General features: G+C 48.0%; 1 protein-coding gene across 1 annotated transcript in view; it reads left to right on the top strand.

Annotated features, from left to right (window-relative positions):
- The window catches only part of LOC105714088 (cyclic nucleotide-gated cation channel beta-1-like), a 52,153-nt gene extending 41,947 nt beyond the window's left edge, over positions 1-10,206 (top strand). Inside the window, exons 19-20 of the mRNA XM_064382963.1 lie at positions 5,522-5,741; positions 9,952-10,206. Coding sequence (XP_064239033.1) covers positions 5,522-5,741; positions 9,952-10,206 — 475 coding nt within the window. The remainder of the gene's footprint in view (positions 1-5,521; positions 5,742-9,951) is intronic.
- Positions 10,207-14,049: the final 3,843 nt, after the last annotated feature.

Raw genomic sequence — 14,049 nt, 5'->3', positions numbered from 1 at the left:
CCCGCCTTGGTCTCCCAAAGTGCTAGGATTAAAGGCGTGAGCCACCGTGCCTGACCTGCTGCTGCAAAAATTAAATAGTATGCAGAAGTGTCTCCGGGGGGGTGCCTGGCATACGAGAGCGCTCAGGGCACATTAATAACGATCGCTGCAGGTTGAGTGCAGTTCCTAGCACTTTAGGAGGCTGAGGCGGGAGGATCACTTCAGCCCAGAAGTTTAAGGTTACATTGAGTTATGACCGTGTCACTGCACTCCAGCTGGGGTGACAAACCAAGACCCTGTCTCTAAAATAAATAAATAATTGTTCATCTGTATTCCATCAAATTCACCCTAATAAGTAAGTACTTGTTCCTCTGTATCCATCAAATTCACCCTAAAATTTTTCAATTGGCTAAAACCTTTTTAATCCTCATATCTAGGTATTCCTCCTGCCTTGTATCCCATATGCTTATTTTCCCCTTCGTTCTATACAATGACACCATAAATAAACTGCACAGAGAGTGGTCATAATGAAGGGAAGAAACTCACCAGCATCCATTCCTGCAGCACAGTGATGTATTGATACAGAGTGCTGGGTCCTGGGGACACAGCAGGTACCAAACGAAACTCACATTGTAGTCAGGGAAGCCCCAGTGGAAAGATGAGCGATGATGTGCTGTGTCCGACGCGGGCTCTGAGTAAGCGCAAAGCCACTGTGGGGGCGGGAAGTCATGGAAAGTTGCCTGAGATAAGCTGGTTGGGGAAGCTCCTCTGAGCAGGTGGCATTTCAAGGAGACCTGCACAGAGTGAAGGAGTGGGCTGGGGGACTGGTGGCTAGGAACAGCATTCTGGGCAGAGGGAACAGCATGTGCAGAGGCCCTGAAGAGGAGCAGGCTTAGTGTGTGGGTGGCACAACAGCAAATTAGCATAGCTTGGTATGGGATCAGAGGAGTCTAGGGGAAGAGATTGGGTCAGATCTCAGAGGGAGATGGGAGCCATGGAGAGTTTTACACAGAGGAGTGACTTGAAGAGCCTGAGGTTTTCATAGGAACCCTGTGGCAGCTTCGAGGTGAAAGGATGTAGTGTTGATGTCCAAGTGCCACGCACACAAGATACTGAGCTCCCCCGGGGAAGGAAGCTGCCCCAAAATTCACCTTACCTGGTTGCTCTCCAGGAATCCACTGGGCCCTTTCAAAACCCAGTCTAGGCTGGGCAAGGTGGCTTACGCCTGTAATCCCAGCACTTTGGGAGGCCGAGGCGGGTGAATCATGAGGTCAAGAGATTGAGACCAAAACCCAGTCTATCTAAATTTATCCCACAAAATCTGCCCACATTCCCCATCACAGCAGTGGTGCGTGCCAGCCCCTCCTCTCCCAAGGAACAGGGAGGTAGAGTGGATCCTCCTGATTCCTGGACTCCATATTTGCAAATTTGCCTCCTCCCTGAAATGGACTCATAATGCCAAAATAATACTAACAGGCTTTCATGGTCATTCAAGAACATGCCCAGAGCAGCGGAATACTTGAGTCACACCAAGCACGCACTCCCTGCTGAAGTACCAGCTCTGCCTTCTGGTTTCAGCTCTTGTACTGCAAAGAGGTGTCTTTTTAGGGTCCATTTAATGCCATGTTTTTTGCATTTTTGTGCTTTTTGTTGGTGATTTCACTGTTTAAAATGGCCCCCAAGCACAGCGCTGAAGTGCCGTCTCATGTTCCTAAGCACAAGAATTCTGCCATGTGCCTTACACAGAAAATACGTGTGTTAGATAACTTTCATTCAGGCATGAATTATAGTGCTGTTGGCTGTGTGCTCAATGTTAATAAAACAGCAATCTATATTGAATAAGATGTCTTTAGCTGGCACAGTGGCTCATGCCTGTAATCCCAGCACTTTGGGAGGCTGAGGCGGGAGAATCACCTGAGGTTAGAAGTCCGAGACCAGCCTGGTCAACATGGTGAAATCCTGTCTCTATTAAAACTACAAAAATTAGCATGACGGTGGGCACCTGTAATCTTAGCTACTTGGGAGGCTGAGGCAGGAGAATTGCTTTAACCTGAGAGGCAGAGGTTGCAGTGAGCGGAGATCACACCACTGTACTCCAACCTGGGTGACAGAGTGAGACTCTGTCTCAAAATAATAATAATATGTCTTTAAACAGAAACACACATAAGACAAGTTTATTATTATTATTTTTAAAGACAGGGTTGTGCTGTTTTACCCAGGCTGGAGTGCAGTGACACGATCATAGCTCACCGCAGCCTCGAACTCCTGGGCTCAAGAGATCTGCCGCCTTGGCCTCCCAGTGTTCCGGGACTGTGCGTGAGCCACCACGCCTGGCCAAGTTTACATATGGTGGTTGATGAATGTTGTGATGAGAGGCTTGTAGGAATCTCACCTTGTATTTCCCCCAGGAACAATGTTTCCATATTTGCTAATTCAGTGTTTGCAGAGATCTTATAGAACATAATTACTGCACATCATGAGAGTCAACTGCTTATGTCTGAAAACTGGAACCAGGTCTCCCCACCCTCTCTTCTTGTCCCCAACCCCACCAGGAGGAGCAAAGCTCAGGAAAACCATGCTTTTAGCTGTTGTCTCATCCCACTGGGTGGGTTAGGTAAGAGTTTGGCAAATCAGATGGGACCCCAAAGGCCCTCCGAAGAGCCATGCAGAGGCCCCCATTCCTAATGGTGCCTGTGTACCTGTGTCCACACTGAGAAGGCTGAGGTGTGGATGGGAGGCAGTCAGTCAGAGGAGTGGGGCTGATAGGCCTTACAGCAACATGGGGGGCATGGGATGGGGGCCTGGCCATGAGTCATCAGAGTGGTTGTTTGCTGGACGGGCCAGCTTGACCATAGGCAAAGGATCAGGAATGAGCTCTGTTCGTCAGGGGAGATACACTCTGAGAACCACAGTCCCGGGGACATCTGAGCCGGTGAGGGCCACGTGTGGGATTCTGCCCAAGCTCCCTGCTTTGCAAATGGGGGACCTGAGTCCCCAAAGAAGAGATGTGCTCAGATCTCTAGCTTGACCACTCCAAGAAAGAGGATAAAGAGGTCTTATGCAGATCACTTTCTTCAGGCTGTGGCTCAGTCTCAGTTATAGGGAAGCATACATCATCAGAAAATGAGGACAAATTTCCCTAATCTGGAAATGCCCCCAGAAGCCAGCTCAATGTTTCTAAACACACAGCCATTAGCAATCAGCAAAGGTCCTATAAATAGTTCTTTTGTTAGAAAGAAAAAGATAGTTTATTTTCACAGCACCCCAGCCTTCCTGTGGGCTGTCACTTTGTGAATTACTGACTCAAATAACACAGGGGACAGTGCCGAGCTGGCGAGAGTCAGAGGCGTCTGGTGAATTATCATGTTTGTGTTCTCCTGGGGGGCCTCCAGCTAGACATGCAAATCTTGGGCAATTAATATCAATATGCACAATTTAAACCCATTGCCTCTGATTAGATAAGCATCCAGTAATGGCCTCATTTTTAAACAAACAAGTTTTGCTGGAACCCCGATGAATCAATTTGCCAATTCATTGCCTAGGCCCGCTGGTTGCAGGCAGAATTCATTTGTTCTTGAGACAAACCCCTCACCACATGTTTGTTGTATGAAAAATTCCTGGTAAAAAGCCAGGGCTCTCTTTGATGGAAAATCTTCCCTTATCTAGAGAAACAGAGCAGTATAAGCCCCATTAGATGTGAGTGGCAATTCTGCTTCTGCAACTTCCTGGTAACCTTGGGAATGTCACTCCCCCTGCTCTGAGTCTCAATTTCCCCAACTGTCAGATGCACAATAATCTCAGCCCTTTCCATGTCACAGGGGTGTTGTCAGTGTCCAGGAAGATAATGATGTGATGTTGCTTTGTAATCATTAATATCTGGGGCACCGGAGTCAGAAGTGTGGGTTTGTACTCTAGCTCTGCCGCTTCTTAGCTGTGTGGCCTTGGGAAAGTTACTCACCCACTCTGAACTTCTATACCCTCATTTGGAAATGAGGATGAGTAATAAGACCTACTTATGGGGATTGTTGTGAGACTTAAATGAGAGAGTATGTATTAGCTTAAGAGTATTACCACAAATTTAGCAGTTTAAAATCACATACATTTGCGATCTCAGTTTCTGTGGGTCAGAAGTCTGGACATGGCTTAGCTAGGTCCTCTGCAAGATTGTCATCAAGGTGTCAGCCAGAGCAGGCTGTCATCTCAAGTGTGGATGGGGGAAGGACCCGCTTCTAGGATCACATGGTTGTTGGTGAAATTCGGTTCCTTGGGGTTGTAGGACTGGGCCCCAGTTCCCACTAGCGGTTGGCCAGTGGCTGGCCTCAAGTCCTTGCCATATGAGCCTTCTCCAACACAGCTGGCTGCTCCCTACATCAAAGTCATCAAGGGAGGCCAGGCACTGTGGCTCCTGCCTGTAATCCCAGCACTTTGTGAGGCCATGGCAGGGGGATCGCTTAAGCCCAGGAGTTCAAGAACAGCCTAAAAAGCATAGGGAGACCCCATCTCTATTACTTAAAATAAAAATCAAATAAAAAATAAATAAAGTCATCAAAGGAGAGTCCACTTGCAAGACAGAGATTGCAATCCTGTGTGACATACTCCACCAGTGGAATTCCCTTGTATTCTATTGGCTGAAAGCAAGACACGTATCCCACTCCTACTGAAGGGAAGGGGACCGCACAGAGGCGTGAACACCAGGAAGAGGGATAATAGGGGCCATTGAAGGGTGCTTGTAAAGGGTGGAGCAGAGGGCCTGGCACATGTAGACACTCAATAAATGCTGATAATTGTGATGGTGACGACGGGGAGGTGACAGTGAAGCAGAAGGAGGAAAGAACTCTGGTTCCTTTTCCACCTGGGCATCTTACTCCCAATTCCCTATGTGAAAGGGTTCTTCAGGATTTCCAAACAGTAGGGTAAACAGCTGGTTAAGAAAGAGGCCAGGCGTGGTGGCTTACATCTGTAATTTCAACACTTTGGGAGGCCAAGGTGGGCAGATTGCTTGAGCCCAGTAGTTTGAGACCAGCCTGGGCAACATGGTGAGATCCTGTCTCCACAAAAAGATAAAAAAATTGTGGTTGTGGTAGTGCACACCTGTAGTCCCAGCTACTTGAGTGGGAGGATTGCTTGAGCCCTGGAAGTCAAGGCTGCAGTAAGCCATGATCATGCCACTGCACTCCAGCCTGGGTGACAGAGTGAGACACTGTTAAAAGAGAGAGAGACAGAGAGAGGAAAAAAAAAAAGACAGAGAAGAATTTCCTAGCTGTGTGACCTCAGACAAGTTACTCAACCTCTCTGAGCATCAGTTTCCTCATCTCTAAGGTACAACAGACAGTAAGACCCACCTCATTACAGTTGTTCTGATCCTTCAGTGAGACGCAATGCATAAAGCACTTAACACGATGCTTGGCCCAGAAAATGCTCTCTACAATCGTCAGCCAAAATCAGCACCACTGCACAGCTCCAACTTAAAGGGGGGCTACACAGAGAGCCTCTTTTCCCTCTGAGCACGTCTGTGAGGTAAGTGGATGCTGCTTTCTTCCAGGCGCATGCTGAAAAACAACAACAGGCCCAAGGAGGAGAAGAGCGTGCTGATCCTTCCACCCCGGGCGGGCACCCCGAAGCTCTTCAGCGCCGCCCTCGCTGTGACAGGAAAGATGGGTGGCAAGGGGGCAAAAGGCGGCAAACTTGCCCACCTCCGGGCCCGGCTCAAAGAACTGGCTGCGCTGGAGGCGGCTGCAAAGCAGCAGGAGTTGCTGGAACAGGTAACAGCAGGAGTTGGGAACCAGCCACCACATCCATTTCGGGCACATGCCAGGGGTCTCCGAGAGTGGGCCACACATTTAGTTTTAGGGTCTTCCCCCGCTTTTTTTTTTGAGATGGAATCTCACTCTGTCCCCCAGGCTGGAGTGCAGCGTCACGATCTCGGCTCACTGCAGCCTCCGCCTTCCCGGTTCAAGTGATTCTCCTACCTCAGCCTCCCGAGTACCTGGGACTACAGGCGCGTGCCACCACACCTGGCTAATTTTTGTATTTTTTAGTAAAAACAGGATTTCACCATATTGGACAGGCTGTTCTTGAACTTCTGACCTTGTGATCTGCCCGCCTGGCCTCCCAAAGTGCTGGGGTTACAAGCATGAGCCACCATGCCCAGCCTTCTCCCTCTTTTTTCTATTAGTCAGGACTCATTTGGTTACAAGTGACAGAGTGCAAGCTCAAATTAGCTTGAGAAAAAGGGGAATTAGGGGGTCAGGTAATCAAAAAGTTCTGGCAAGCCTGGATCCAAAAGCCCAAAGGATGCCAGCAGGACGAGTTTTCCCATTCTATCATCTCTGCTTTGTTCAGTGATGGTTTTATCTCCAGGCAAGTTCTCAAGAGTTCTAGGATGACATCCTCCTGGCATAGCAACTCCAACAGAAAGAAAGCACCTCTTTCCCAGGCATTCCAGTAGAAGTCCCAGGACTCACTCTCATTGGACAGAATTGGGTCACATGCCAATTCTTGAGCCATTCAGTGTGGTCAGGGAGCTGTGGTTCTCTAAAGAGAACACATTTAATACTGTGTCTGTGACAATTTAAGATATTTGGAGGTGGCTCACACTTGTACTCCCAGCACCTTGGGATGCTGAGGCAGGTGGATCACCTGAGGTCAGGAGTTTGAGACCAGCCTGGCCAACATGGTGAAACCCTGTCTCTACCAAAAATACAAAAAAAGTAAGGCCAGGCACGGTGGCTCACACCTGTAATCCCAGCACTTTGGGAGGCCAAAGCGGGTGGATCACGAGGTCAGAAGTTCAAGATCAGACTGGCCAACATGGTGTAACCCCATCTGTAAAAAAAAAAAAAAAAAAAAAAAAACATTAGCTGGGTGTGGTGGCAGATGCCTGTAATTCCAGCTACTTGGGAGACTGAGGCAGGAGAATCACTTGAACTCGGTAGGTGGAGGTTGCAGTGAGCCAAGATCATGCCATTGCACTCCAGCCTGGGTGATAGAGTGAGACTCCTTCTAAATAGATATGTATATAATATACATATATATTTGGGTTGCGCTCACACTTGTAATCTCAGCACTTTGGGAGCCCAAGGCAGGAGGATCTCTTCAGGCCAGGAGTTCAAGACCAGCCTGGGCAACATAGCAAGACCTTGTCGCTCTAAAAAAAATATATTTTTCATTAGCCAGGTTTAGTGGCACATGCCTGTGGTCCTAGCTACCTAGGAGGCTGAGTTGGGAACATCACTTGAGCCCAGGAAGTCAAGGCTGCAGTGAGCTACAATTGCACCATTGCACTTCAGCCTGGGTGACAGAGTGAGACCCTGTCTCAAAAAATGAAAAGTAAAAATTTGAAAGTAAAAACCTCTCACACAGGCTCAGTGCCAAATATCCCCACCCCCGTAAATCTATGGGGAACATTAAAATTAGTTCTGGGACATTTTTCTGTGACTAAAGCCAAGATTGCCACGTAGAATGATGACACTAATTATATCTGTTCACCGCTGTCCTTTAGGAAGGCTGCTCGGGAACTGGGGAGGAACTGGGGTTGGGCAGACTGGGGTTAACAGCCTACACAACAGAGTTCAAAGGAGTCCAGTGAACTCAGTCTCAATCCAGCCTGGTATCGGAGACTGGGAGACCCATCCAGAGGTTGTTCGACAGTAGAAGTCTGGTGAATGACATCAAAGCCACTTAGGGTGCCAAGACATTCTCCAGGTACAGCCACCGATGGCCCCAGACTGAGGAAAGGTGTGATTGCTTGGCTCACACATTGTCGAGGTCAAGGTGGAGCTGGCAAGTGGGGGGTCTTCAGTGCTGGCTACTATGAGGACTGAGGAGACAGGAGCTCCAAGGGTGCCCTCAGTACACTGAGAGCTTCAGCTGGGGTGGGCTTGTGGCTCCCAAGTGGTGACTCTTCAGCAAGGCAGCTTTAAGATGAGAATTCAATTTGCATGAGTGTTCCACTAAAAGGCACTTCCCCTCCAATTCAGAACAACCAGGGCAGAATGGCAGAGTGCAGGGAGCTCTTAACTAGACATTCAGATACACAGGTTCGAATCCCAGCTCTGTCACCCACTAGCTCCATGACCCAGGTAGCCCCTCAAGCTTTCTGAGACTTGGATTACTGAGGGTTGCCTCATGAGATCATAAAGATCAAGCAGGATACCTTGGAGGCCTTTTAGAAAAGCATGTTGAACACAGCAAAGCACTTTAGTAACTTGCCATGATGCTCACTGTCTAACTTCCCAGGAAGTTCCACAATGCCCACTGTCTGAGCATCCTGCTCTGGAAATGTGTTGTCAAGAGTTTAGGGTGGGCCAGGCGCAGGTGTCTGACACTTGTAATCCCAGAACTTTGGGAGGCTGAGGTAGGTGGATCACTTGAGGTCAGGAGTTCAAGACCAGCCTGGTCAAGATGGTAAAACCCCGTCTCTACTAAAAATGCAAAAAATTAGCAAAATTTGGTGGCATGAGCCTGTAGTCCTAGCTACTTGGGAGGCTGAGGCAGGAGAATTGCTTGAACCCGGAGGCAGAGGTTGCAGTGAGCCAAGATCGTACCACTGCACTCTGGCCTGGGTGGCAGAGCGAGACTCCGTCTCGGGAAGAAGAAAAAAAGAGAATTCAGAGTGGACAGGGGAGGTGGGACAGGGGCATCAAAACATATGGAAACAGTGAGACAGAGGGGCAGCATGTCCCAAGAGGGGCCTTGGGTTTTCCGGGCATTTTAGCTCCCCACCTCCATTCCTTTCCTTCAGCATCCTACAACTTGAGCAAATGGCGCAGTCTCTCCACACAAGCATATTGACTGCTCTCACTTGAAACTCACAAGCACCACTTCAGAAGGGTCTTGGGCAGCCAAGGACCATTCTGGCCTCCTCTGGGGACTGCTTCCTTTCCAGATTCCTTCCGTGCAGAGATGGGGTTAGGCAGAGCGGGAGGGGCCACAGGTACCCACAAAGGCTTGGTTTATTTACCCTGTTCCCTACTGATGTGAAGACCGTGGCCATCGTCTGTGGGAGGCAGCACAGGCTGGAGGCTAAAGGTACCCCTCAAGTCCCCACACACGGGGTCAGCTCAGCCCAATACCAGGGGCACCCAGCCCTGGGCTATCCCTGAGGATCTCAACCTTTGAGACCTTCCAGAAAGGGGGTCCGGCCCCAGCAGCCTCTCCCCTCGTCACTTTTTACCCTGTTTCCTTGGAGTTATTCTCATCCACTCCAGGAATGCCCATCCCTGGTAACAGATGGTTCAGCCTTTGCAGAGGCCTTGCGGGTACGCCCTCAGAGTCACTGCCTGGCTTGCCTCAGTAGCTCGGGGGAGGGGCCCTGCACTTGAAACAACCACCTCATCTCAGCTTCCAGCCCTACAGCCTAGATTAAGACATCCCAAGACTTCCCACGAAATCCAGCCGGGACTTTGAATCCGTTAAAATGCTTGAATCCGAGCTAAAATGCCCAGAAAACCCAAGGCCCCTCTTGGGACATGCTGCCCCTCTGTCTCACTGTTTCCATATGTTTTGGTGCCCCTGTCCCACCTCCCCTGTCCACCCTGAATTCTCTTTTTTTCTTTTTCCCGAGACGGAGTCTCGCTCTGCCACCCAGGCCAGAGGGTACGATCTTGGCTCACTGCAACCTCTGCCTCCGGGTTCAAGCAATTCTCCTGCCTCAGCCTCCCAAGTAGCTAGGACTACAGGCTCATGCCACCACGTTTAGCTAATTTTTGCATTTTTAGTAGAGACGGGGTTTTACCATCTTGACCAGGCTGGTCTTGAACTCCTGACCTCAATACATTACACTTCCCCGTAATGTATTGTGTTTCTCCTAAATAACCCCGATGTGACTCCACCCACCCACTAGATTTCACCCGCTGTGTGTTCCACTGCCCTCTTTGGGAGTCCAAAAAGGCTGGAACATGGGGGTGTCCAAGACCCTTCCAAACCCCTCTGAGAGTCTGTGCCTCACGATTCACCCTTTGTGGATTCCAGGCCAAGAGCTCGCAAGACGCCAAGGGAGAGGAAGGCTCAGCCGCCCCCGACCAGCCCGCGCCCCGGACGCCCCCAGAGCCCCCGGGGTCTCCACCGCCTGCCTCCCCTGGGCAGCCCGAGGGAGAGGAGGAGCGGGCGGCCAGGCCGGAGGAGCACTCGGTGAGAATCCGCATGAGCCCGGGGCCAGAGCCCGGCGGCGAGCAGATTCTGTCGGTGGAGATGCCGGAGGAGGAGGAGAAGGAGAAGGCGGGGTGAGGCGGGGAGCGCGGCCGCCCGCGCACGGTCCTGGCTGCGCCCCCAGTGCTTGCTGCTCCCCGGCACCCTAGCTTCCCCCGCAGCCCAGGAAGAGACACTTTTCTGCAGTCGTGGCCTCAGTGGCTACAGCTCTGATCGCCCCGCCAGCCTGCCGTCCCGGACTCGGCTCCTCGCGGGGCTGGGCCTGAAATCAACAAAATTGCATCAAGTGTTCGAGTCCCTGAGTGCTCACTATTATTTGAGAGCCCTATTCTCCTGACTGTTTCTCTTTTTAAGAACAAAATGATTTTCCACTTTTAAAGTTCATGGGTAGGGGATAAAATGGGACTCCAATAATACGTGGGAAGCTTTGTTGGAAAAGTAAAGAGTTATTGAATGTGTGAGGTTTCCCCTCAGGAATTTGTCTTCTATATTTCAAGGATAGAAAACACTCCACGGCTGGGCATGGTGGCTCATGTCTGCAATCCCAGCGCTTTGGGAAGCCGAAGCAGGAGGATTGCTGGAGGCCGAGAGTTGGAGAACAGACTAGGTAACATAGCGAGACCCCATCTCAAACAAAAACAAAAACAAAACAAAATAGCCAGGCATGGTGGTATGCACCTGTAGTCCCAGCTACTGGAGAGGTTGAGGCAGGAGGATGACCTGAGCCCAGGAATTTCTCGCTGCAGTGAGCCATCCACAGTGAGACCCTGTCTCAAAAAATAAAAAGAGAGCCAGTCACAGTGGTTCACATCTGCAATCCCAGCACTTTGGGAAGCTGAGACAAGAGGATTGTTTGAGACCGGGAGTTCAAGATCAGCCTGGGCAACATGGTGAGACCCCATCTCTACAAAACAGCAGCTGAGAATTGCCACCGTTCTGACCTGAGCTTGGGACGCTGTTTTCCTTTGCGGGCAATCACAGGAGGGGGCTGGCTGTCCATTAGGGTAGTTAGTGCTTATCTTCCCCAGACGCTGCTCAATTCCAGTGCAGTGCCATTATCTCAGAACAGATAGAATGCAAATGGACTTACTAGCCACGGCTGCTACCATTTCTCCCTCCACCAGGAGGGATAGCCCGGTAGGAGCATCCTCTGCCTGTCATTCTGAGAAACCCCATTCGCCAGCAGGGATCAGTCCGTTACTCACTTCTGACACCCTCGCTGTAGAGATGGTGGCAGCAACTTCAATTAATCCTAGAAAATGAAATATCCCAGCTGATGACAGCAGTTACATTCCCTAAAGCTTTCCAGATCGTGTCATGTTGCTTTTATGATTCAGAAAAAAGAAAATGAAAAAAGGGCCATTCAGGGAATGAATATTTATCAAGAGGATTTTATCTGCATACCGAATGGCTCTTGCCGGAGTGAATGAAAACAAAATCTAGTATTCTAGTATTAGGCCATTCGTTTCTACCTGCAACAGTGAACATAAAGGCCCTGGAATTCCAATAGGTCCTGCCCAGTTTCTGTAAAATTACAGGAAAATGTGAGCTGCTCAGAGGTCTTTGAAGGTTTGCAAATCTCTGTATGTATTTGTCCATCCACTAAAAACAACATTCATTTCCACTGTAGAAAAATTAAACAATGTGGGAGCTCCCAGGCTGGTCAAAGCATTTCCAAATCCCAGAGTAACAAATTTGTCTCGGTGATGGCTTGTCATGTGATCCGGGTAATCGTCACATTGAATATAATGGTGACTGACATTATTATTTTACCGTTTTTTAAAAAAGCTTTTAAAATGTATTTGAATAGACAATAACATATTTACATGAGTACAAAAGGACAGCCAATAAAAATTCTTCATCCTACCCCAGTACCCAACTTCCTTGGTTCCCTCTCTGGAAACAACCACTGTTAACAGTTTCTCCTGTATCATTTCAGAGCTACTTTATGCTTATACAAGGAAATATGTAAATGCTGCTTCCCTTCCTTTTTAATTTTAACAGAAGTGGTAACACATATTAGAGCCACTGTTATTTTTCACTTAATTTACTTTGGAGATTGTTCTCTATCCTTCAAGAGCCTGCTTATTTTTTCAGGACAGCAACCTAGTTTGTTGTATGGATGTATGATAACATTTAAACCACTCTCCTATTGATGGGCGTTTGCGTTGCTTCCAATCTTATGCTGTTAAAAATAATGCTACCATAAAACAAACTTGTGCAGACATAATTTCACTGGTAAACATTTTTTAAATGGGTGAAGTCTGAGAGTTTAGGCAGTTATTTTTCCTTCATCTCCATTTACATTTGTATGTTTGTATCGCATATTCTTTTTCTTTTCTTTCTTTTTTTTTTTTTTTTGAGATGAAGTCTCACTCTGTCACCAGGCTGGAATGCAGTGGCTCGATCTCCACTCACTGCAACCTCCACCTCTCAAATTCAAGCGCTTCTCCTGCCTCAGCCTCCTGAGTAGCTGGGACTACAGGCCTGCATCACCACACCCAGCTAATTTTTATATTTTTAGTACAGACAGGGTTTCACCATGTTGGCCAGGCTGGTCTCGATCTCTTGACCTCGTGATCCGCACACCTTGGCCTCCCAAAGTGCTGGGATTACAGGCGTGAGCCACCGCGCCCGGCCCTTGTACCGCATATTCTAAGATCAAAGTATAGAGAATGCTTCCACCATTAGCAAGTATTTCAGATATGCTAATAAACACACTGCTTTTCAGTAAATGGTAAAATGCTTCAACAGCACCTTCCCTGTGAGATCCTATTTTATAAGAAATACGTTTTATACCAATGTACTTATTCTTTCAGATATCTGTTCTTGAATGTATACTCATTATATAAAGCAAGAGATTCTTGAGGTCCCCAAGAATTGTCCTGGAAAGAAAGTTGATTTTGAAATGAGATTAGCAGTGTTTTAATTTCACTGAGATAGCTCCTTTAACTCAGCACTTTCACAAAACTTAGATATTAAGTAAATTGAATTTGAGGCTGGCATTCTTCTCCAAATTGAATTGGACTGGTTGTTTGCTGAGGTATGAATGAAACAGCTCAGAAGCATTATAATTCTGTAGCTGAAACAGGACCCTTATTTATGTATGTTCAATCTCTACTCATTTAAAATGTCTCAACATTTCCTGCATTTAAATGGAAAATGAATAGCCAGTTATTTTTTTAACTACATAAATATTTTAAATACAATGAAAACCAAGCAGCTGTTTCGAATTTCATTATCAAAGTGTGTTCAGCTACCTGGAATATTTTAATCTGTTTTCTTAGTAAACATGAGCACTTTATTTACACTCTGCCTTTCATATTACAATGCATTTTAATTAAAGTATTTAGACAAATGTTTCTGGCTTGTGGATTCATTTCAGAAATCAGCCATGGATGACAGACACCTTTGTGAGAAAAACTAAGTGAATTTCCTGGCCCAGGAACTCTAGCAAATGTTCTAGGGACATCCTTGCGGCTCTAATCCATCCTGCATTCCTATTGCTGGAGTGATATTCTCGTCAAACCTCTATGGCCACTTTGGGAAGTTGAGGTGGGAGGATGGCTTGAACTGAGGTGGGAGGATTGCTTGAGCCCAGGAGTTCAAGACCAGCCTGGGCAACACAGTGAGAACCCATCTCTATTAAAATTAAAAATGGGGCCAGGCATGGTGGCTCATGAGAATTGCTTGAACCTGGGAGGTGGAGGTTGCAGTGAACTGAGATAGTGCCACTGCACTCCAGCCTGGGCAACAGAGTGAGACTTGGTCTCAAAAAAAGAAAAAAAAAAAAACAGGAAAAAGAAAAAACAAAACCATGGCCTGTAGGACTCTAAGCCCTTCAAGTCAAAAGCCCCTTTATGTCTGTCTCATCTACTGGTCTGACCAAGACAATTTCTTACAATTTCCCAAGCCCCTGTT

This window comes from Aotus nancymaae, unplaced genomic scaffold, assembly GCF_030222135.1.
Source record: "Aotus nancymaae isolate 86718 unplaced genomic scaffold, 86718_ANA_hifiasm-v0.15.2.pri h1tg000030l, whole genome shotgun sequence".
Taxonomy (NCBI): domain Eukaryota; kingdom Metazoa; phylum Chordata; class Mammalia; order Primates; family Aotidae; genus Aotus; species Aotus nancymaae.
Note: the sequence above shows the minus strand (reverse complement) of the source record. Positions and strands in the feature narration are given on the sequence as shown.